We start from the raw sequence: 25,328 nt of genomic DNA on the forward strand, positions 1-25,328 counted from the left end.
TCACCTCTCATTTGTGATAATGACAGATGTGCCGATGTAATGTGGGAGCTCTCTGTGGCTCTCGGGGGGCACACTGGAGCTGGGGCTGTTGCAGCTGTGAGAGACTGTGTCCTTATAGTGGTAACTGTGGCCATCTTTAATAGAACTGTGTTTGCTCACGACTTTATCAATGTTGAAAGACATATATGGAGATTTGTTTGGAAGTCCCAGCCCAACCCCCATACCTGTCAACATTCTCCTGTCCTCCTCAGCAGACCCAGGCTGCAGATCTGTGGCAGCTCCACACTGCTGGTGGCCATCAGCAGGTTGAGGATATCCCACAGCTGTGTGGCTGTAGGAGGTGTCCTTCATACACAGCCTTCTCCTCTGCTCTCGTGCCATCTGCACAGGAAGAGGCTGGCCCATGCTGTATAGCAAGCTACTCCGCTCACCTTTACCCAGTATCAGGCCACTAATCAAAGGGCAGGCCAGAACCCGGTCACCCTGGGGTCCCTCAGCACCTCTTACACTTTGCCGGACATACTGACTTAAAGGCTTATTGGTGGCATGAGGACTGGGGTGTAGAAGAACCTCAGACACCTCGCTGTGGACAAATGTGTATTGTTCGTTGGGTTCTTCCTTCAGCCTGCTGGTAAGATGTAGGTTTGTGCCACTGGAACAGTGATGGGAGAGCTCGTCAGGGTACCCACGGCCAGCTGCAAGCATGGGGCCTGATGAGGAAAACAATATTCCGAAGTTGCAATTAAACCAGAACTTGTGCTGAAGGAGTCAGGGGTATACAGTGTTCAAAGAAGTATTTTAAATAAAATTTAAGAATTTGGATGTAAAATAGCTCTGGTATTTCCATTACACAAAGGTAGTGAGACTTGTGACTAGAGCTTTATTAAATCACAATAGGGCTGAGTGCAATATCCAAATAGCAGAAGCTGCAATTTTTTGATAACGGTAAACTGTGTGTCAGAACAGCATCATAATGAAATACAGTAGTCCTGCAGACATGTAGCAAAGGGTCTGTCTAGAACTGAACCCAGGCTGCTGTGGTGAGGACTCAGCCCCAAGTACATGATGCATCTGTTATATGACAAGAGATACCTGGGCACCCCATACTCACGCTTTTAATTTGAGTTTTTTTGTCTTACTTTGATTTTTTATTTTTAATAGGCATTCAAAATTGTGCTCAGCTTTTTTATATATGGCCAAATGCAAAACAGATTTTAGAAAGCTGGATTTTGAGGGCATTTTTCCATAGGTAATGTTACAGGACACAAATCTACAGAATGTGTAATCACCTGTTTATCGTGGAAACTTAAACTTTGTTCAATAAAGAGTGTACCTGTGTATTTGTTGGGTATTGGAGGGCTGCTGATGTTCCATCCAATTGGTGCTTTGCTGTGCAAGGAGCCGATGATCTGCTGAGCCAGCTGAGAGGGGGGGCCTGAGCTGGGCAGCTGACTCTGAGCATCCAGACATCGGTGTTTGAGGGGGAAGTGGTGAGTCAGATTGCAAGTGGTGCTGACGGACCCCTGGAGTGCCTCAGGGCTCAAACTGGAGCTCTTCTCCCTGCAGGGAATCACTGGATGCAGGGATCTCTCCTTCCATAGCCCCCTCTGTGGTGAGCAGCTCGAATAGTCTGGCTGAAAGTGGCTAGTGGCCTGCTGCTATCCATAAACAAACAACCAACAGCATAGAGAAGCGTACTGAAATACACATGTGTAAACTGGTGCAAACAATTTTCTATTCTTTTATTCATGTATTGCTTTGTTTGCAGCAGCAATTTTATATTACCTGTCTTTTTCACTGGATTCTTAATCCATAATATGTCTGGGTGGATAGACTCCCAGTGCCTGTTATATAATGTGCATGCCAACCATGCATAATTACATTTCCATCACTTTCATTTGATAAATTAAACATTAATATCGTGCTATTTTAGCAAACATCATTTTGTTCTTCTGGATTATCCATCTTACTTGATCTTGTCTGATTTCCGTCACTGTATTTGCCAAACTGCCAAACTGTATTTTGTGCCATAAGATGGCAGTAGCTGTTGAAGTACTGTATGGAAACCTAATACATGGTGTACTGCACATTCAGGCAGATGTTTCACAATAAAAGCTTTGAAATTTAGGAATTCTGTTCAGTGCTGTTCAAGTGTTGCGTTAGTATTAACAGAACTTTGCATTTGTATTTCATCAGTGCATATTAACAGCCAGTTTAAACATGTCTCCTGGTTGATAGGAATCCAATTACAATTTTTTACCCAGATACCAACATGTTTTGTTTTGCCCCAGTTCTATTGAATGCTGATCATTTAAATCCCAAACAAACATGAAAACAGATTTTTTTTGCGCCCTTGTTATTTTGCTGAAGAAAATGATTTAATCTTAAGCCTGTATTTAGGATCCTGAGAATTCAACTAAAGGAATATCCTATTCCTGAATTTGAATCCTCAAGATCTTAAATACACGCAGCAAAATAACAGGGGGACAAAACATTTTCCATCAAAACTGTGTGATAACATTCATCTTTCCTTTACTCTGATATACTCTCATTAAGCGGTAACAGTTTAAGTTAATGTAGTAACCATCAACTAACAGGCAATAAAAATGATATATATTATAATAATATAATAATATAATGAGGCCCACTGAGAACACTACCCATCCCACCATTAGTACTGGATGTTAACTGCATGAGATGTCTCAACCTGAGATTATTTCCATTCGCATGAGTGCTTTGGGTCTACACCATACTGTCTAACCAGAGTAATATCTGAGGGGTTACTCTGCCAGCCATATTAATATACAAGAGGTAACCTTCCCTCTGTAAAACATAACGTTCATGTTTTTAGTGGTAGTCATTCAGTGGACCCAGCCTGCAGTAGGCTACATAGCCACGTTATGCTATTGTGCATGTGTTTTTGTATTTGTAGAAAGGAAAAAAAGAATAAAGGACTTGTTTTAAACTTGTGCACCTCTAGAAGTCTTGTGTGCAACATAATGCTTCATAGTGACAGTTACCATAAACTATAAAATTGGTCTCCCTTAAATAAGTCCTCATAAATGCATTACAGTGCTGAAACAGCTTTACTTCACCAAAATTAACTATTTCATAATTTTGTGAAGCTTGTAAATTTAAAGCAATCACACATATTTTAAACGTTTCAGGATTCGTTCTGAATTTAAAAAGATAAAGACTTTATGCTACATGTTCAAAGTAATTATTTTCATTGATACCATTTCACAATTAGGGAAACATGTTTTCACAAAGGTTCATGAAGAGATTTAATAAATGGTTATTTTTGGTTAGGTAATGCTTATTTAATATGCTTGTGCATTTATGATGTGTTTCTTAAAGAATACATGTTTTCAGCTTTACAATAGGGAGGTCACACGGAGCATTCATGAATGGTTAAATATAGTTAAGGGATGCTTATTCAGCACTGTTTGCATTTAAGAAGTCTTAAGTGACGAATGTTTAAACCTTAAAAATAAGGGTCAGAAAGAGCATTCATCAATGTTTAATTATGGTTAAGTAATATCGGGACAGTAGCTGTGGATCTGATGACATACATGTTAGTGAACATCTTTATCAACCATAAACCAATATTAGGTACCTTAAATAAAATGTAAACCCTTACTAAATGTTAACAAGAGACATTTGTTGACAGTAACTTAGGGGTTATTTATGTATTAATAAGGCATTTAATGCTTATTATTGTACTAACTAATGTTTATCTTCATTTTTATAAATTAATTAGTTAACACGAACACCAATAATGAATGATTAACAGACACATGAGTTAACTGAGTGAACTGCTGGTCAATACATTACTTAATTAACATTTCCATTTTATTAACTGTTAATAAAGGCTTTCTTAACTATTATATAAAGTATGAATTAACATGTTAATTAACATGAACACCATTAGTTATAGATAAGTTAACTACTGTCAGTTAATTATTACTCCATTACCTAATGTTTATTTTGGTGACTGTGTTGTTGTTGTCACTGTAAATAATCAATTAAAAATGTATAAATTAACACCTTAATAACAATAACTCCATCAGGAAATGATTACTTGACACATTAGTTAACTATTAATTGACTGTTAGTTAACTAATGTTAATTGATATACCCTTGTTGTAAGGTGTTACCCATTAAGCTAAGTGGAAGTCCCACCTCAGGATAGGGAGCTGCTCTGAGTTTGGTCTTCATCTTGACTGCTTTGGTTCTGAGTTGTTTGTGGTGGTCCTGAGAAGAAGTAAGACTGAAACCAGGCTTGGTGGCTCGACTCTGGTCTTCGGATAACCGCAGCTCCTTGTGCTCGATATTGCTGTGTAAAAACAGACAGGCACACACTGTATCTTTGTACTGGTTCAACTGGAGGTATTACATGAAGAATTACGGGGGCGCTGACTCACGTGAGGACATAGTTAACACTGACAATACAGTGAGGTCTGGAGGAACGGCTGTTGTGGACGATGGTGGCGTAGCTCTGCACCCACACCCAGCCTCCATGCTTTGATAACATACGATAGTACTTAGTTGTGACCTGCCCCTTCACCAGTACTACAAGGGAAACAAAGACCAGGATCAGAGAGGGAAAATGAGAAGATTTAACATCAGCCCCTCAGAACCACACAGGACTCCACACAAAGGAAAGGTCTGTTATAACCAGCATTGTGGATTAGTTAGTCAAAGAAGCAGAAATGCCATAGCCTTAATTTTTTGGGCCATTTGAGGGTAGCAGGAACATGTCATCATGCCTTTCACTGTGAGCTGGAATGCCAAACTTATGTAAAGAGTATGGTCCAGACCTGTTCTAATTGTGTCACGAGATAACATTGGCAATATTAAACAATATTAAACTCTCTGGCCACCTGGCTAATGTAAGCCCATTATTCACTCTCTTAGCTCCGTCTTTTGTCTCTACTAACTCCGGAGAAAAATATCCAGCTCTTTAGCCTCTAAAAGCACCATTGTGTTTGTCAGCTGGTCTCTGACTGAGTCTGTCTGCTGTTTGGTGCTGAGCGGGTAGTACACTTGTTTTTTTCAAGCTTGCTCTCTGAAAACAGCTGCCTGCTGCAGCTGCTGCACTATCAGAGCATAGCCAGACCTATTTCCACAGTACTGGAGAATGGTCTGCCAGCACCAATTCTCGTTCTGGTACAGGGGAAAAAACACTGGGTTATTTGTATTTCTTAACCAATCAAAACTGTCTTGAGCAGCACTTCTCCCAGGATGCAGCAACGGTGCCCCTGCAAAATAGTGTCAGTGTGAACTTGTTTTGTGCTGGGGAGGTGAGCCCTGGCATTAAAAACTCTGTATCCCTGTTAAAGAAAAAGTAAGAGCTGCTAGCTTGTTTTAGTTTCATACCGTTAGCGGCCAGGTTAGGGTTAGGTTCATTGCCATTTTCAGCTTGTAGGTTACTTGATGTAACTACTGTAGACATTGTTTTAAAATGACCAGACCAAGAATTATATAACCTTTGGCACAAGAAAAACATTTGACTCAAATGACAATGTGGATTCAAACATCTGTCACATTTATCCTCTACCTCCAGGTACATTTCAGACGGTCATGACGTAGAAAAGTGGACCCTGTCTATAATCTTACATTAGATGAGTGCAAGACGGGCAGAGACAGTGCATAGCCCACCTACAATCCTCTCCCACCACTCCTCACTAAATTGAATTCCCAGCTCTTCCTCCCAAGACTGCCTTATTTTAGAATTGGACCGATCCAAAATGCGTACAAATGAGTACAAATCAAGAAAACAATGTATACCTTTGTTATGCCACACTGAAAAAGTAGAGTCCAAATATGAGGGAGGAAACAGGTGATTGTTGCATAATGGACCCAAGGGGGATGGTAGCATCAAATTTGAAGTGTTTCCTAAATTGATACCAAATATTTAGATATTAAGCACGACAGGGTTTTTGACATACATGGAAATCCTGGTTGGAATATATTAGAGCAGACATAGAGGATAAAGAGTGGTCAGACTGGTTGATTTTCCTGATCTGTCATAGTGTAAATTGGAAACTCAAACAATGTATTTTGTGAATGTGTGTAGCCCAGTAATGGAATTGAAATTTCCCTTGGAAAGACGGGGGCTGCCACTTAATTTGCATCTTTGAAGTAATGAATTGCGGAACCTTGGAGACTTCCCACCCCAAATAAACAAGCCAATCGTTTTAATTAACGAGTCAAAAAAATATTCTAGTTGCAAACAAAATCAGAAATTTGGTTAACTGAAATGTAGTTTGATACATTTATTGATACATTAATCTTCCCAAATGAAGTTGGATAGGGGCAAATCAGCTTGCTGAAGTTGCGGAGCTGGTGTGTTAATGGGGTAGCATTGACTCATTTTACGATTTCATTTATATCCCGAAAAAGAGCTAAAGTATCCAGAATACACAGAACATGTGGAAGACAGGATGATGGGTCAGTCACATACAGCAACAAGTCATCCATATAAGTTCTTAATGCCAGTGGTTCAATAGCCAAAGTGAAGAGATATGGCGAAAAAGGGCTGCCTTGTCGTGTCCCACGTTTTACTGCAAAATATTCAGAACGCATATCATTTGCTTGACCACTAGCTTATGTTGATGTATAAAGTAATCTCACCCAACTGATAAATTTATCCCAAAAAACACATTTCTTTAATACTGCCAATAGGTACTCCCACTCCACCCTATCAAAGGCTTTCTCAGCATCCATTGTGTTTACAAACTAAATTATTATAATCTGTCGAATGAATTACATTTAAAAGAGAGCAAGTGTTAAAAAAAACCAAACTGCCGTCCTTTAAACAAAACCAAAACATCAGAGATAAGGCCAGGCAAAACCCTCTAAATGAATAGCGATAATTTTGGCCAGGACCTTACATCAGCATTTAGTAAAGACAGGGGTCTATAAGAACCATAGAAGGAGGGGTCCTTATCATTTTTAAAAGACAGGCTATTGAAGCTTGTGTCAGTGTGGGAGGTTACAACCCATTTTCCAAAGATTTACCAAACGTCAACAGATGTACGGGCACCAATTTATCGATAGATCTATTTAAAAACTCTATTGGATACCCATCGGGACCTGGGGCTTATTGGATTGCATTGCTTTAATAGAAAAAAGTAATTCTTCAAGAGAGAGTGGGGCGTCCCATTCCTTTAAACATTCAGAATCATTACAGAAGTTTCAAGATCAGCCAGAAACTGATTCATTTTGGTAGTATATGTAGGGAATTCTGATTTATGCAGAGTAGAGTAAAATGATTTAAATGTGGCATTCATTTTGAGACAATCTGTAACAGTAATGTAAGACTCATTTTGAATTTGAGATACAAGATGTGATGTGTGTTGACATTTCAGCTGGTGTACCTTTCTCACCAGGACCACGAGTTTGTAATAACAGTAGCTCAGCGTTACTTTAAAAATAAAGTCAAACTCCGCCTGAAGATGCTTCTTAAATAATGCTGGAGAAGGATCAGATGTACATTCTTGATCAAGATTACTAAAAGCAGATGTAAGGTCTAATGTTACCCTAACGTTACGTTTGTTAGAATAGGAGTATGAAATCATCTGTATGCTACGAAAAGCTTTTTTTAGGATGTAGAATCATTTTCATTGACAGAAAGACACACATAAAATTTAATTTACAATTAATTCAATTTAAACAGTTATGAGTCGAATCTCAAGAAGAGATGTGTAGATAACTGAACATCCAAAAATAATAAAGCATGATCAGATATGAGAATGCCCAAATGGTTCATGGAAACAACATGTAAGTTGAAACTATTATCTATGAAGAAATAATCTATTTTTGAGTGTGACTGATGTACATGAGAAGACGTTTTAAACTCCAAGTGTCGACCAAACCACTCTCGGTCATGAAATCAGAAATAGCTGATCCGGAGTCTGGCCGGGTAGAAAGGACCATTGCACGCCACACAACTATTGCCCATTGCTCTGGTGCGAGCCAACTTGGCACTATGGTCCAGAAAGACAGAGATCCTCATATCTCTGACTCCTCCACTTCCACCATGGTATTCTAAATTTGGCCAATTTGGCATCCGAAGCAGCTTTATGATTAGCGAGTTGTGTTTTCACTGATCATAGGTCGGATGTGATTGTAGAAAAGTCATCCCCTGAAGCTGCTCCGAGGTTTTGAATATCTCCATTATTGGTGTTCGAAATGTAATACTATCAAGATTGTGGGGATACCAGAGGGTGAAGAGAAGTCACTGGATTAATACCAAAATTACCTTGGGTTAGCAATTTTGCAAAGCCTGTGATTGGGTGATTGGCATATCTTTACCAAAGCCACAGACATGCACGGATTGGCCATCGGGAGCACTGGGCGAATTTGGCAAGCTGATTGGCCTAGAGTGTCTAGCCAGTGCAAAAAATGCCAAATTAAAAATGGGTTCAGCAGAGAGAAAACAACACAGGGCAGCTACTGCCCTCAGAACTGTAGACCATCAGCCCACCTATGTGCTGCCACATCAACACAACAGTGTGTGGAGTGCACATGGCCATGGTGTGGCGAGAAAATCAACCTCCCAGGAGAGAAAGGGAACAAGAGAAAGAGAAAGAGCGCTGACAAGGAGCAAATCAAAAGGAGAAAGCCTAAAAGGAAAGTGCAGCTAAAGCTATAAAATCGAAGATATCTTCACCACTTGTCTGGCACTGGTTCTTGTGCACATTCCGGCCCCATACCTGAAAACCTTCTCTCCAAAAGGGTGGTCTAAAGCTGCTGTGACGGCGGTGTAAACACGTAGATTCCCCAGCGGCGCTCTGAGCAGAGTTAGCTAAAGGCCCCTACACACACAACTAGCTGTGACTGCAAAGACTACAGCTGGCTGCCAACAAGCTCATACTCTGTGCCTGCGTGAAAGGGAAATACCTCTCTGCCAACATACAAACTGTTGTTATGATTAAGCAGCATTTTTGTCAGCACTCATATAGCCGATCCTAATGTAAAATATGTCTGAGAAAAAGTTGCAAATGTCGAAAGGAGGAGAAAAATAATTAGAAACTGCACTAAATGTGTGAAATCATGGATACTCCAGTGACAGACTCAAGGCTCATTTCTACACTGATCCACTTACCTGAACAGCCAATCAGAGTGATTTCTCTCCCCGACAATTTTACATGCTGAATTAACCAAAAAAAAACTGTCCAGTACCAACAATGCAGGAGGCACCACACTAGAGCCCCGGACACTAGTGGTTACCTGCGGGACCCGGGAACCTGTGGGTCAGGCAGGATTGGGTCAGCTTTACCAGAAAATATCACGGGTGAGGGCGGGCGATCAGTGACAGTGTTCAGAGTTGGCCTAAGTGATTAATAATGTACAGCAAACACTTTGCCTTTCCCTCTTTCTGTCACTCTCTCTGTCTCTCAGTCATACACAGACGCACACACAAGCAGATTTATTGTCACGAGGCTCACTGTGAGTTTTTTTCCCCTAAGGAAGTGGTATCCATACTTTTATTTACTGTGGACGAGTGCCAGGAGGACGTCCTTGCCTTTTGGAGGGATCACCGTTTCTGCATACCCTCTCCTCTCCATGCTGGCCCGAGCGCTGCTGTGCATTCCAGCAACAAGTGCATCCAGTGAGCGCGCCTTCAGTTCTGCTGGTCGTGTACTTGAAGCATGTCATAATAGGTTAAATCCTGGGACTGCGGACGCCAGACACTAGGCTAAAACACTGAGTAGTCCGACACATAAGGCTACTGTTTTGGAACAGTTCACCGTCAGGATGTGACGAATGCTTTGTTCATGTGTGAGAGAGGGAAAAAACGCATCCATGTTCAAAGTTTAAACTTGTTGAAATGTTCAGACCTCTTTCGCTGCTTTATTTGATTTGAAATACCAAAGTTTGGAACAATTTGTATATTCCTTAAATTTTTCATTTACTTCATTTAGCTTAGATCGCTCCTCTTCTGAGAGTGCATGACAAAGAGGAAAAGAGAAAAGAGAGACAGCTCTGTTTTGGTCTCATTTGCTCCCAATCTGCACCACGGCATTTCCCCTACTGTTCTGCTCTGGTCCCGTCTCTCCTGGTTTCATCTCCCCATTGTGTCTCTCTGTTTTTTATTCTCCATATGTCATTCCTGTACAATTGCCTTGGATTTGCACTTTGCTTTTGGTTGTACTTTTTTTAATTCTTGTTTCTTGGATTTCTCTGGTTTTGTTTTCTGCTTTGGCCTGCTTTGTGCGGCTGCTTTATTTTTGGATTTGGGAACCCCTGGTCTAGGAGAATGCTGCAACGCTGTTTTACTGTGACGCTCCAGAAAAGTTTTGTGGACTACAAAGCTTCCCCTGACTTTCCATCATTTTTGGGTGTGAAGTGTTCCTCTAAATGTTTGCATGGTCATTAGATTATTGATTGTTAAAATTACAAATTACTAACCAAAACCTAGTTGGATCGAACAGGTATCTTGGCCTGCAGTAGCTACGTAGGTCTTGCCCACCCATCAAAGGTTAAGAAAAAGAATGTTCAACTGATATAAAATAGAACAGAATATACTGGTATCATTTCAAACTAATGATTAGGTGGGCAGCCTATAGCCTGTCTCCAAAGTCGCCCACTGCCTGCCCCCTCTTCTTTTCCTATACAGACATAGTATCATAGCCTGACCTATGAGAGTCACAGCGCTGGAGAAAGATCTGGCTGCATCGATTATCATTCTGGTATAAGAGGGAAAAAAAAGCTCTGGCTCGTTTTGTTTTTTTAAACCAATCACAATCGCTTGGGCGGGGCTAAAGCCAGGGGGACGGACAGAGTAGAATGATCTATTTCATTCCAAACCCTACCCAAAACCCCTCCCAAGCTGTTCCCCACCAATCATTACTATTGTTCACAGAAACCACACACCTATGTTTTGTAAGATATAATTGTATTTGTAATTGTATTGTATTTTTTTCTAAATATTAGCTATGGTGAGAAGTCTCGCCTGCTTAAGTTTTAGTTTCATTTAAAGCTGTAGTATGGAACTTTTGGCTCCCCCCTGTGACAATTAGGTTTCTCTGCCATAAACTCGGCATTGTGAGTTGTTAGCAACTCTGCTTTTTAGTTCTAGACTTTTGACAAAAAATGCAGCTCCAGGTGTGCCAGTGCAGGGGTGTCTCGACAGACACAACTTTTTAAAACTCTGGTATACTGCAAAATACATAAATAATTTATCTGGTGGGTATACGCTACATCAGCAATGTGTGAACTTGTTTGGTAATGACCTGAATATAAAAGACTTTCATTGGTCAAGTTCCATACTCCAGCTTTAAGAACTAAGCTCAGCCATTGAAAACAAATGTTATGGAGTCGATTTTGTTCAAATCTGAATGAAGTAGTTTTTATCTGAAGAAAAATTAATCTACTTTCAAAGTTATTTTCTTTGATACTTCTGGTCTGAGTTCGAATAAGACAACCATCCTTTTTTGTAACTTGGCCTATTATTTTACAACTAAGCTCGTTCTAATGGTGAGAAATGTTATGGAACTGATTATGTTCAAATCTGGATTATAGTCCGGATGATATGTGACAAATTTGAGGTGAATCGTTAAATTTTTATAAAAGCATGAAACTTGGTACACTTGTACAGTTTGGGGTCCTAAACATTTTCAGAGATGGAACCAACCAAAAATGCCACGTGGTGGCCATGGCGGCCATTTTACTTGAATCATGTATTTTGCATCATATCTCCTCCTCCTATGATAAACCGTTCCGGTGAACAGTTAATGCTGAGTTCAGTGACATTATGAGAAGGAAAAAACAGTATCTGAGAAGCTAAGTGAGACGTCTGTTTTTTTCACGTCAGTTGTGAACATGAGTTTTAAAGCTTAATCCTTTTATTCATTAACCCTGTTAACACAGTGACTGTAAAGACTAGAGCACTATATAATATATGCTGTATATTTTTTAACCTTTTTCAGGAATGCCCTGATCACATTCACACAGAATATAATGACATTCGGTAAAACTGGAGACTATCTTGCATCTTGTACAAGATGGTCTCCTGTATGATCTGCTGTGACATGAACAATGCAATGGAATAGATGACACCAGAGAAGGGATTTTGGTGAAATAGGTGATACCTTGTTTAATGTTGTACATTCCTTGTTCTGGTGTGACCCCGTCACAGGATGGTCTCTAGTTGTTTGTGAGAGTTGTAGGATTTTAAAGTGTGTGTGTGGGTGTGTCGTCATATGTAATATGTTGTCCTAGACACCTACTGTAGTGAGAACCAGTCACAGAAGCTGTTTTGAGTACTTTGCCAGGTGATGTCTTTCTGTCTGTTTACACATATTGTCAGTGTCATAGCACCATAACTGTGCAAGATGTGGTCATGAAACTCTACAGGTGAGCAGCTGAGAGCAAAATGAAGGTGGAGTTTGAAGATGGGTGTGGTCTGACCCATGGATACTGAGAACTCATGTAATAATGTAGTAATGACTACTGAGTACTCATGGGTCAACATGTTAATGTTAATCGTGACTGGTTTTGACTGAATTCCCCCCTTACCCCTCCACCTGAGCAATATATTATGTTTATGGCATTATTGTAATCCTTGACCGTAAAAACATCGGGGTAGACATCACCTTTTCTGTGTCATCATGTTTGGTTCAGGAGATATGATGCATAATACATGATTCAGTTATGGCAGAAAGTGAAATGTCCACCACATAGCGTTTTTGCAATGGCTCTATCTCTGAAAATGTTCAGGGCCCCAAACTGTAGTGTACCAAGTTTCATGCTTCTATGAAATAGTGAAGGATTTTTTGGCATGTCTACTGGACTATAAAGGATTTTCATCATCATCATTATCATTATAGGGTAAGTCTGCCCTCCACTGACTCCACTCATACAGTAGGTTAGCAGTCAACTTAAAAAGGCTGCTTCACTAACTACCAGTTTCACATTGTTCTACTAATTAATATAGAATACTACTTCAATAAGCTCGCTGGGGAACTTAATTATCTGCATTTAACCAATATGAACACCCCATACACAAACACACAGCCATAAACCAGAGAGACCTGAGGACCAATGGTAGGATCCTACATCTGATCTAGTTACTGTAGCAGGGCCACTGACAGCAGGGACACACCAGGTCAGTTGTCCCGGGTCCTGGGTCATAAGTGGGCCAAAAAGGGGCTTAAAATAATATCTTACCTTTAAATGAATGGAGGGCCTTTGGAGATCATCTTGTCCTGGGCATGAGCAAGACTATCAGCGGCCCTGTACTGTAGATCTGGGTTTCACTCAATTGATCGTTGCCCTTTGAAAAGAGGTCTGTTGATGATTTCTACCCTCCCACCCACTTGGTCTGACTTAAGTTTTAAAGGACTCACATAAATGGTGAGCATAGCGTAGAGGGAAAACATCACAGGCGTGGACGTGGTGGTACAGTGTCTTCTCTATCAGGTCCTGAGGCTCATAGCCTGTCAGCTCTGCCACCCTGGCTCCAGCACAAAGGAGAGAGGGCACACGCTTAAAGTCAAGGGTTGATTTGGGCATCAGTGTACTCAACAGCAGCACAAAGTTCAATTAATCTAGGTGCTGTATCGTAGGCAACTGGACTTGTTTCAGTTTCTTGAAGATGTTTCACCTCTCATCCAAGAGGCTTCTCCAGTTCTAACTAACTGGGAGTTGCAGGCTTTTAAACTATGTGTGGGAGTGTCCTTACAGAGTCGTTAAGGACACGTGTGAGCTCTGAGTTTCAGAGTCATCAGGGCCACTTGTGGGTCGTTGGTCAAACCGGCCTTCATGTGAGTTTCTAAGGCTAGGTGAGCCTTAGAAACTGTGCAGTACACATTGAAGAAGACAGAAGCCTCAACATTGAGGTGTACAGAAAAACCTACATACACAGATCAGTACTTGCTGATCGACTCTCATCACCTACTGGAGCACAAGCTGGGGGTCATCAGAACCATAAACCATCGGGCTGAGACCGTGCCCACTAAGTCAGAGGGGAAGGAGAAGGAACAGAAGCACATCAGGGGAGCACTTAAAACCTGTGGCTACCCAAACTGGACCTTTGTCAAAACCACTAAAAGATCCAGAGCAGACAGAGAGGAGACGAGAAAACATAACATCATCATTCCTTATGTCGCAAGAACATCTGAGAAACTCAGGAGGATCTTTAATAAACATCATATCCTGGTTCACTTCAAACCTACCAACACACTGAGGCAGAAACTTGTCCATCCTGAAGACAAAACACTCAGGCATTAACAGAGTAATGTAGTTTATGTTGTTCAATGCAGCCAGGACTGCACAGATTTGTACATTGGGGAGACAAAACAACCTCTTCATAAACAAATGGCACAACACAGGAGGGCCAACTCCTCAGGTCAACACTCTGCTGTCCACTTACATCTGAAGGAGACAAATCATTCCTTTGAGGACAACAATGTAAACATCTTGGCCAGAGAAGACAGATGGTTTGAAAGAGGAGTAAAAGAATCCATCTATGTCAAACTGGAACAGCAGTCTTTGAACAGAGGAGGTGGCCTAAGACATTACTTATCACCCACCTACAATGCTGTACTGGGTTCCCTCCCAAGACAGCTTAACAACCTGGGCTCACCTAGCCCTAGCAACCCACATGAAGGCTGGTTGGGTCAACGACCCACAAGTGTCCTTAACAACTCTGTAAGGACACTCCCACACTGAGTTTAAAAGCATGCAACTCCTCTCCAGTTAGTTAGAACTGAGGAAGCCTCATGGATGAGAAGTGAAACGTCTTCAACAAACTGAAACGAGTCCAGTTGCCTACGATACAGCGCCTAGATTTACCATGGCCTGGATGACTGAGAACCTTCATCAACACAAAGTTCAATTAACAATCCAGCAGTCTTTAAAATATAACTATTTCACATTGTGTATATGCATTTATATTTGTATCTATATTTGTATATTGTAATAATGTATTGTCCATCATACTCAAGCAACTATTTGTATTTACAAATACATTTTCTGTTGGTTATTTATGATCGATTTCTGACTTTTTATTCCATGCAGAGATCATCAAGATATATATTGTGGCTTCTATCTGTCCATCCCTCTACTCAGTCAAGCATCTCTCCTACCTTGTGTCCAAGAAAATTAGTTTAAAGTCCAAGCTGGCCCGGAACATGAACATGTTACTGCTAAGTTTGATCTCTGTGATACCACTGGGGGGCAGGGAGTGACCAACTGCCACTAGGCCCACAGTCTGATAGCAGGATTCATACAGCGCCACATCCATCATGTACTGACGCACTTTGAGGTAGCCGCTGCAGTGGATGACCTGGGAAACAACAGCATCAGACCAATGTTGTTACTGTACATGTTTAAGGGCTTGTGACAAACACAACATTTTGGTATTTTCCAAACCAGACAGCACCAAAACAGCAGACTGGGATTAGAACTACGCTACGATTAGAACAAACAAACAAAAACATAGCAACAGTTTGGCAGCTGTATTAAAATACAGCAGTTAGCTTTAATTCTACATGAGATTTGTTAAGGGTTATTTATTTTTATTTTTTTGGCTTTTTAATGTTTAATGTAAAAACAATGAAATTGCACTGCTAAAAACAAATAATTAGGCTTAGAATTGCAGAGGGGTGCTGTTATTCATTGGGTTTTATTATATAATTCATTGTAAATAATCTTGGATATTTCATCAAAGTTTGATCTACATTTAAAGAAATGAACATACAGTACACATTACCAACACTAACAAAAAGTTTAAATTTTGGAACATAAAACAGCAAACTTAACAAACTGCTCTGCACAATGCATGATGGGAAAAGTGCAGACCATCTTCATCAAATGATGATGCATTTGCAATAGTATTTTTGGTCATTTGGTTATTTTTTATGGTCAAAATACAACGGATGTTACTTCAACAAATGAAGGACATTCTTCGAAAAAGCACCTAAGCACTGATCTGACAGCACATCTAGTTTTCTTCAGTGGCACGACGACCATATAGAAATTTTAAGGTTGGCTGAATAGCTGTCAGCCAGAAACCAAAGGAAACCACCAGTCTACAGACACTTCCAGCTGCTGCTGCTGCTTCATAAGGACATATCCTGAGATAAATTAAGTTAGCTGTGATGTTCAGCACCTTGGTTGTTTGAGAATGACCAATTAAGAAATCACTTCATGGAATGAAATCACTCCCAGACCCTGAAGTTATCATAAACATAATCTTGTGTGTGTGTTGGGGTTAATCCAGTGGCTGCACCTACCTTATATCCCCCACATGTAAGTCCTGCATTTCGTTTAGCAAGAACACACTTCATCCTCAGGAAGAAGGAGCGCTCTATTTCATACTCTGTTGCACAAACACACATTACAGAGGCATTACTCATATGTTTCAGGATATCCTGTGTGTACAACAACTCTTCTTACTCTTAATATTATCTCAGATGTATTTGTTTTTACAGACCAGTATAATAAAAATGTGCACCTTACCTAGTACAGCAGTGACTTGTACAAGTGTAATAAGAGGGACCAACAGAGACACTTGAATTACTCTGTTCACTCTGTTGCCACCATAACTCTAACCCAAAAAAAGTGTTTAGAAACAGTCTGCTGCTAACACCTCAAGCACAGTCTGTTGTTTGGAATACAGCTTTAATCCCTTCCAAAGCTTTATCACTTAGGTAGACATGACTGAAAAAATCATAACCCCAACAAATGTACATTTGCATGTATTCAATTGGCAGTTCTTTGTCCAAAGGCATGTACCACATAGGTACAATCCAAGCCAAATGCACACATGGTAGTGCTGTAAAAAGTTACCTAACTGTTTAATGCCAAAGATGGAGACTGTATCTCCTGATGTTGGACAGTTAGCCAGATACTACTTATATTTTGCCTCTTCCATGGCAAAAGCTGACCAGGAAAATTGTATGTGAAACCCTAACCCCAACCCTACAGCCCACCTTTGAAAAATGAAGGCCACCAACTGTCTAATAGAACAAGGACATTGTTTTAAGGTTCAGTAAGGGGTTTGCCAGGGATTTTCAAGACTCATCAGATTAAAAAAGTCAAACACAGTATACACCAAGATCCCATTATGCAGCTCAACAACATCTTTTCTAATGATCCTACCTGGGCTCTCTGTTAACAATGTGCTGTTTTCAAGGCTGAGCTGAGTCTTACCCTAAAGTCAAACGTGACTTGTCTAATCACAGAGACCCATCATCTAAAAAAACAAGAATTACTCACAACATTCAACTGTAGTATACTGGCCCTGTGATGTTGGGCATAGACATGAGCAGTGGCCAACAGAGCCTGCATCAGCAGCAGCAGCTCACTGACTAAAAAGCTTACCACAACGTCTCTCTCCACTGAAGCTGTTGATGAACATGTTTTCATTAGAAATTTCTATGTTGACAAAACTGTAACAATAACCCTGCGGCTGTAAGAAGAGCAAGCAAACAAACAAACAAACAAACAAACAAAAACACGGATTATGTCAATTCTGTTGCAAATAAAGGCTACGTTAAAAAAAAACCAGCATCATCTCCATCAGAACAACAACAGAGATATGTCACTTTCATTCTGTGCTTCTCTTTTTGACAGTAATACTTTTCTAGCCAGAAAACATAAATAAAGTTAAACTCACTAGCTTTTTCAGTGCTTTTTAGATCATCTCACAGAGCAGCAGAATAGTTAGTATGAAATCCAAAATTTTACCAAGATAAGAAGTGCACATACAATACTTAATAACAGTAACCTGGGGACATGAGAAACTAGCTAGTTTCAATAATAAGCCTGGTTCAGATAGAGGTTCTCTATGCTGTTGAGATAAATAATTATCTCGGTCACTATTTGAGAATTTAAAGGTACAATATGTAAAAACTGGCCACCTGTCGAATTTAAACAAATAGGGGGCAGCATATTACCAGAGTAACTGCTAACTGCTGCTAACTGTAAATGCTGTTAGCTAGTTAGCTCAGGCAACCATCCAGCTGCAGTTGTATTAGCCTGGACTGGGAGCTCAGAGAACCAGGGGAGTGTTGGTCCTGTATACTCAGATTATTGTGCCTTGAGGTATAAAGTAGCAAGGGGCTAGCATGCTAACTTCAATAGATATCTCTGCAACACAATACATACACATCTTTAACACAACATCACAACAGTTACTGCTTTTTTTTAAAATTACAATTCTTACACATTGCACCTTTAAAATGTGTGTTGGCGTGTGATATAACATGATGTGTGCACAAGAGCCCAGAGGTTGAGGGTGCTTACCTGGAGAGAAGTGATGGTGTGGGGGCTGGCAAAGACTCAGCACTGCTGTCATCTCATCATGGTCTGATGGGTGAATATACTCAAATATACTGTTTCCTGTTAGCTCCACCTGCAGCACACACATTTTCAGCATGTGCTCATAAATGTGAGTTATGTGATAAGCTCCACCACACCTCATGCAAAATATGTAAGGAGCCCCTTTAACTAAGCTGAAAATGTAATGTTTGACTGATATGCTGAGGTGACAAGGGTCTTACCTGGGACAGGCCGAGGTGGACTGATGCTGTTTCAGAGATGTACATGATTTTGCCATCAGAGGCAACAACAAACACAAAGCCATCCAGAGTCTGAGGGAGTGGTAACAAAGTAGTTACTGTTACACACCAGACAGTACTGTAAATTTTCATTTTTACATTGTTATGTGCCAATACATTTGTCTGTGTGATGTAAGACTGGGCAGTGGCATTATTTTGAGAGTTTCTAGCAAATCTGATTTTAAAAATATTGTTGCCTGTGTAAACACACTTTAATCCAAGGCCTAGTTTTGCCACCATTTCAGAACAGATCTCCATTCATACAACACAACTGAAAACACATAACCCATGGCCATTCATTTACACTGGGCAATTACGTGCCATTGTAAACATGGGCAGGGAGGATTGCCTACCCCTCTGAGTTGGTGCTATCATAATGTCTCCTATCCGTCTCAAAAAATCATACTGCAGTTACAATCTGATTATTCACAGTACCATTCAGATTTGGATGGTAGTGGCAAAACAACTGAAGCTTAGAGCTCTATCCTTCACATCAGCAAATCCATTATTTACTCCTTTGATTATGCATGGAGCCTTTGATCAATGGAAGGATTTAGGATTGTATTGCATTAGGGATTTATACATTCGGGGTACGTTGGCATCGTTTCAGCACCTTCAGGAGAAATATGGCCTGTCAAGGACAGGACTTTAGGTACCTCCAGATCAGGCATTTTGTGAAGGCACATTTGCATAGTTATGCCTCATTTTAGGTACTACACAAACAATAGAAGGAGGAAAAAAGGACAAGATCCCACAAACAACAAAAATAAAGCAGAAAAGCAAATGGTATTATATCATTATTATATTGTAACCCAGAATTCTTAACTCAGCACATAATGCGTAGCTATGCAATCAGTCTGCATCTGCTTGGGTACATTTCTCACAGATTGGTGACTCATACAGGAAGATTTTATGTAACCTTACCTTTGAGTAGAGCAAAATCTTAAACTGAGTCAAACAGTGTCTGGCATTAAGGCAACAGATATTTACATATTTCAGACCTTTGTCCCAAATGTCCTCTGCTACAGTATGTCCTTCCCTAATTCTTTCTCACAGTCTTTTATTATACTGTCCATATATAAATAAGACTGTCTGTCCTTCCAGTATACAGTCTCTGAGACACTGGTCCAGTCTATCATGGTACTGTACCTACTTCATGTGAGTCTGTATTATTACTTTGCACATGCATCAAAATATTTGAAACATTATAGCTAGGTGTTTTAGAGGCTGCGACAATCATAAAAAATCACATTTGTTACTTTCATGCTATTGGTTCGTGACAGGAAGAGTCCATTGTATAAGACTCTTCAGTTTGGTGTAAGATTTTACAGTCTTAGTCTAAGAACAGAAAGACAGAAACTTTATCTTAATGAGGAGGCGGTGTTGAGAAGAAGAAACTCCTCAGGCTCTTAAAAGTCCTGTGGACTCACTTCAATAATGTGCGTCAGGCTATAAAATAGATTCTCATCATAGCTGCAAACTAGTGGGAAATGTTTATTGGATTTCTTTTTTTTTTTGCTCATTAACTGGAAATAATTTGGCAGTGTAAAAACAATACTTGATGCAGAATTACAGGTTACACTGCAAAATGAACTGTTGTGGCAGGAGCTGCAGTAGCTGTTGTCATTCTTTATTTATTTCAGATATCTGATTTGATTTGTCCATAGCAATCACCTGCTCTTCCAACAATGGACTTAAAGAACAATGTTGACTTCAGTGCTGAAACAGACATTATTTTTGTCTGAACTTTTGATTTAAATGACTGTGGGGGAATGTTAAGCACCAAGGACAGTGCTGAAATTATTTTGACCCAGTGAGCACAAACCAGGATTTCAAGAATGATTTCTAGTTGAAACCGGGGTGATTTCCATTTTGAACGTGGTAGAAGGCCTCTTTTTGCCATCTTTTCTACCATCTATAATGCGGTTACAACGTCAATGTACCCACGTTTTCTGTAATTATTTTTATCATTTGTTCATTTGTAGGTTGAAAAAGAGAAGAAAGTGATAAAGGTGAAGGTATGTCTCCAAAGCCATATTGCACTGGCAGGTAAAATGTGGTCTCGACCAGGTGTTCCACACTCAAGATGTCCCAGCTTTGACTGCTCCGCACCATGATTTTCTAAACATCTTTTCAATGGAAACATGCTCACTGGGTACTGTCACCACAGACTGGCGATGGCACTTCAAATGTAAACCACGGATGTATCTTATTTGTATATGTATATTATCTTGTTAGTGCTGCTTCATGCTTCATGCTTCATACGTGGCCTGCCGTGTGGTCGGTCAAACATATATGTATTTCAGGTTGTTCTGTTCGTGTAGTGTAAAAGGGCTGTGTGATTGATCGTGATCTTCCTGTTAAGTGAGGCCAATTTTCCTGATGAATCGCAGACAGTGAATAACTTTTAACTGAGCCCAACTGTAACAGTATTTCATTGTAATACAGCCTTAAGTTGTTATAATCGTGGCTGATTAATGAAGAAGCCCAAAATTATTTGCACTTTAATGCAACACATCATAGTATAGTCATACCACAGAAGAGTGATGCTACAGTGCTAGAACATTGTTGTTTCCTGTACTGACTTGTAAAAGGTGGGAACCCAGGTCTTTAGCCATGCTGTCCAGAGGACTGAACCTTGTTGACTGACCCCATCCATCACCCAGACCTACACAGAGAAACAGACATGGAAGACAGTTAGAGAGACAAAGCCTGACTGTCATACAATAGACACAGTCAATGGGCCTTCACATCAAACATTCAGGTTCAACACTGAGTGCATCATTATTTCCAGCAGAGAGAGCAGTTGTACCCTCTTGAGCACTGGACTCTCATGTGAGCACTGCTTTCATTTCAGAGGTTTTGTGGCAAAAAGGTCAACTAAATTGAGCTTTGACCTCCACGACGTACAGCCAACTACATTCTGGAACTGAGGGCATCGACTTCACTGTAGAAACAAATAGATAAATCATTTCAACAATTTTAAGTTTCTTTGAACTCCAAGAGTTAAGTTTCTCCACTCACTGACACAACCAGGACTTAAATAAATATGCATCAGAATATATTAGGGAGGACCTGATCCCAGATTGGAAGATTATTATTGCAATCTATTCCATATATTCAAATATTGTGCTTAAATTACCGATATGAATAAGCAAACAAATATCAGTCGATCCAGGGCAACAGGTATTCCACACATACAAACATACTATAGAGGGAAACAGATTGATGGGGATTTGTCCATTTTTGCTGAATTATTGCCTAAGGCCAGGCATCCATTAACGACCCCATGCTGACTGAGCTTTCTATTGCCAGAGAATTCATGATATTTTAATTTAATTAAACTTTATTCAACTTCAGTCAGCGCCTGGTTCCATGATTAGCTCAACCATTCACATATACACTCACACACCGATGGGACAGCCATCGGGAGCAATTTGTGGGGTTCTTGCCCAAGGACACTCTGACATGCTGCCGGAGCTGGGGACATCACCGCTGCCTAGCCTCGGATTAGTGGACAGTCAGCTCTACCTCCTGGGCCACAGCCGTATGTGTTTGAAAACAAGGTTCTTAAGATTTGCACAAGGTGTTATCCTTGATGTCCAAGTATCAAAAACCTTATGTTCAGTGGTGAATGAAGCCTGGCCCCGATGTCACAAAATACCCTCAGCTGCTTCAGGCTGTGTGTGTGTGTCCCTCTCACACACTGATTTTCCAAGATTGTGATTATAAAATACATTGATAATTTATAAAATAAATGTATGATGAGTTCACCACATCACATAACAGAATATTATTAGATTATTCTGGACAAATGAATGAGGACTGAGTTTTCAGAGAGGCAGAATCAAAACTTGGAGAAACCTTCATGAGAAACGTGTTCTGACTGAAGTCTGCTTCTCACATCAATCCTCATTTTAGACCAACTCTTGTGTTGTTGTGGCAGATTCAGTCTGGCTAATTCATTAGACTGGTGGATAATTTAAACTACAGCAATACATATTTTCTGAGTGCACAATATATTTTATATTTAAAATATTTGAATACAAATTTAACTCATAACTAAAAGCAGGTAGTTGTTAAACTGGAAATATTGCACAAAGCACCAGTGCCTCTGAACTGTCCAGTGCTCAAGTCAATACTTTACTTTCAATCCATCCAGAAAAACTGTATGAATAATAATATACACACGTTGTTTTATTATGAAATGATATACGACTTGTTCTGTGTTGGTTTCTTCAGCCTGTTGGGAGAGTGACTGTAGTGTACAGCTCTAACAGAGCATCATGAGACAGGACAGGTCAAAGCTTTCCAGACTGCTTGATCACTGAGTCTTTAGCATTAACTTCACTTTACATGAACTCTCATTAACAGTGTCTTTGACAAGTGTTTAACTATAAAGACAAATCAATAATGTAGTCTAAATCTAATAACTCTTATCCAAATCACAGACTGTTCTACCGGCTTCAGACCCTGTGGCAGTAACAGGAGCTAAAAATGACCCATAATCTTTTGTGACCCGGCTGCATTCCCTTCTTCTCAGGATAACTCCAACTAACACCTTAGTCGTTCAGCAAAAGGCCCAATTGTAATAACGTACTAAAATAGAATACCATAAAATAGGAAATGAAATGTAAAAATATGCAGAACGTAAGCCAGTGCAGGCCGCCCATGCTCTCACCTGAGTTAGTGTAGTCTGATTTACTGTTTTGAAGGTGAAAGCGTGAAATAATGAAACGTTTGACAGCCAGCCAGCCGAGCTGAAGCTCAATATCCTTCACTCGTTTTCTCTTGGACAGGCTGATATTCCAGCGGCCGTCCGGAGGGAAGCGTCCTGGATTAACAGAGCAAACAGTGCTGAGGCCAGCTGGATATCACGCGTTCTCCTCTAACACTCATGTGAAGAGAGTTTGCAGCGGGAGGAGATCAGCGGGGATGCGGCTGCTGTGTGACAGCTGCCTGCGGCTCTGCACCGCTCCGCTTCCTCTACAACTCCAGGCTGAGAAGTCTCGTCGTCGGCCTGTTGTTCACGACAGAATCAGTGCTACATTCATGAAAGCCAGGCAGATGTAGAGGTGTGAGGCCGGGCCGCCGGGCCTGCTGCCGCCGGCTGCCGCGGCCCGAGGAGCCGCGTGTGGCTGTGACTTTATGAGTGCTGACAGAGAGGAAGGGCTGTGTTTTCCTGGCCTCATGCTGCTAATCACATCACTGACCCTGATGAATGACTGAGGTGTTTCAAGTGGAGAGCAGCTCTTTATCAGAACCAACAACATTTTTCACTTCCATGACACCCTACTTAACTCAGTTCTCTTTAGAGCCCAGAGATCAGGCGCTGAGTGCGGCCGCGCATCTGCGTTCATTCCTGCTGCTGCGACCACTGTGCAGCTGATGACAGCCTCCGTCTGCACGACGATTAGCTCACTATTATTATTTTTACTATTACTATTATTACTATTATTATTATTGTCATTATTATTGTTGTTATTATTGTTTTTGTTGTTGTTATCATTATTATTATTACTATTATTATTATTATTATTATTATTATTATTATTATTATTTCTATTATTATTATTATTATTATTAGTAGTAGTAGTAGTAGTATCATATGTTCAGACAGAAGTCTTGATGTGGTAGGTTACTCGCAGATTTTTGTCGCATGCTCTTTTAGGAAAGTATTTTAACACTAGTGACATTTTTTTATAATTTTTTTAAGTCAGAACGGGTGTGATTTTGTAATCCATTATAAAGAGATTACACTATGTTATAAGTTATGGCTTCCTAACTAAGGCCCAGTTAATAAGTCACGTACTTTTGAACCTATTAACAAGAAGAACATGAAGGTCGGTAGCATGTGAGGAATCCCTTTGACTGCTGTTTATTCCTTCTATTTATTATTACTAATGATTATTAATGCCCAATTTACGGTATGTTATTAACTCATGACCGTCTTGTTTTCATTTTAATATCAATGAAGAGCATTAGTACATTATTTATTAGCCATTAACAAACTAGTTATTACCTACTTTAGGAAACCCTGTGCTTTATTAAGGCGCTTTAAATAGTGTATCGACCTATTTCTGCCGTACAAACAATTTAAGAGAGCCAATGAAAACTTGTGTCCGTGGACTGACAGTGAGCAGCGCTCCCGCACGGCTGGTCCTCTTCAGGGATTCAATAGTCCGCTTCTTAGTCAGTTTCTTTTGTACATATTAAAAACAATTATTATACATGACTATTTGCAATGTATTGTGGAAATATCAAAATAAAAAATAAATATAGGCTACTGAATGTGTTGTACTTTTCATAAATGATAATGATGATATAAATGTTAAAGTAACGGCTATGAATTATCCAGGGTTATACTGATGATGTGTAGTCTATTATAAAACATATGGAGTCTGTGTTTTCCAGTGTAGGCCTTAAACATTTCAATACTGACTGTATGTTCGTGTATGGTCTGGTGTCCTGCCGGCCGTGGCTCTGCACCTCAGTCCTGAAAACGCGCAGTGTGAATGTCCCCTGAAGGCCTGTATAAATGCAGGGAGCTATCTGTCCCGCTTCCTGGCTGATCCTACCTTCGGGGAAGACTGCCCTCATCTTGAGGTAGCTGCTGGTCAGTCGGATGATGGAGGCCTTATCCAGCTGGGAGGTGATGGCCGCCGGCAGAGGCAGCAGCTTGGCCAGCTCATAAAACTCCCCGTTCTCTTTCTCTCTGCGCGTCTTCGCTGCGTTCTTGCATCTTTCCTTCAT

General features: G+C 40.3%; 1 protein-coding gene across 1 annotated transcript; it reads right to left on the reverse strand.

Annotated features, from left to right (window-relative positions):
• sim2 (SIM bHLH transcription factor 2) lies at positions 1-25,328 on the reverse strand (the record flags this gene model as incomplete). Its single annotated transcript, XM_084373065.1, has 11 exons — positions 1-710; positions 1,334-1,655; positions 4,183-4,336; positions 4,425-4,572; positions 13,359-13,465; positions 15,099-15,298; positions 16,248-16,333; positions 18,262-18,370; positions 18,519-18,608; positions 21,161-21,243; positions 25,154-25,328. The coding sequence occupies 11 exons, from the start codon at positions 25,326-25,328 to the stop codon at positions 1-3; spliced, it is 2,184 nt and encodes a 727-aa protein (XP_084229191.1).

Source organism: Pagrus pagrus (assembly GCF_965226575.1).
Source record: "Pagrus pagrus genome assembly, chromosome: 14".
In the NCBI taxonomy this organism is placed as follows: domain Eukaryota; kingdom Metazoa; phylum Chordata; class Actinopteri; order Spariformes; family Sparidae; genus Pagrus; species Pagrus pagrus.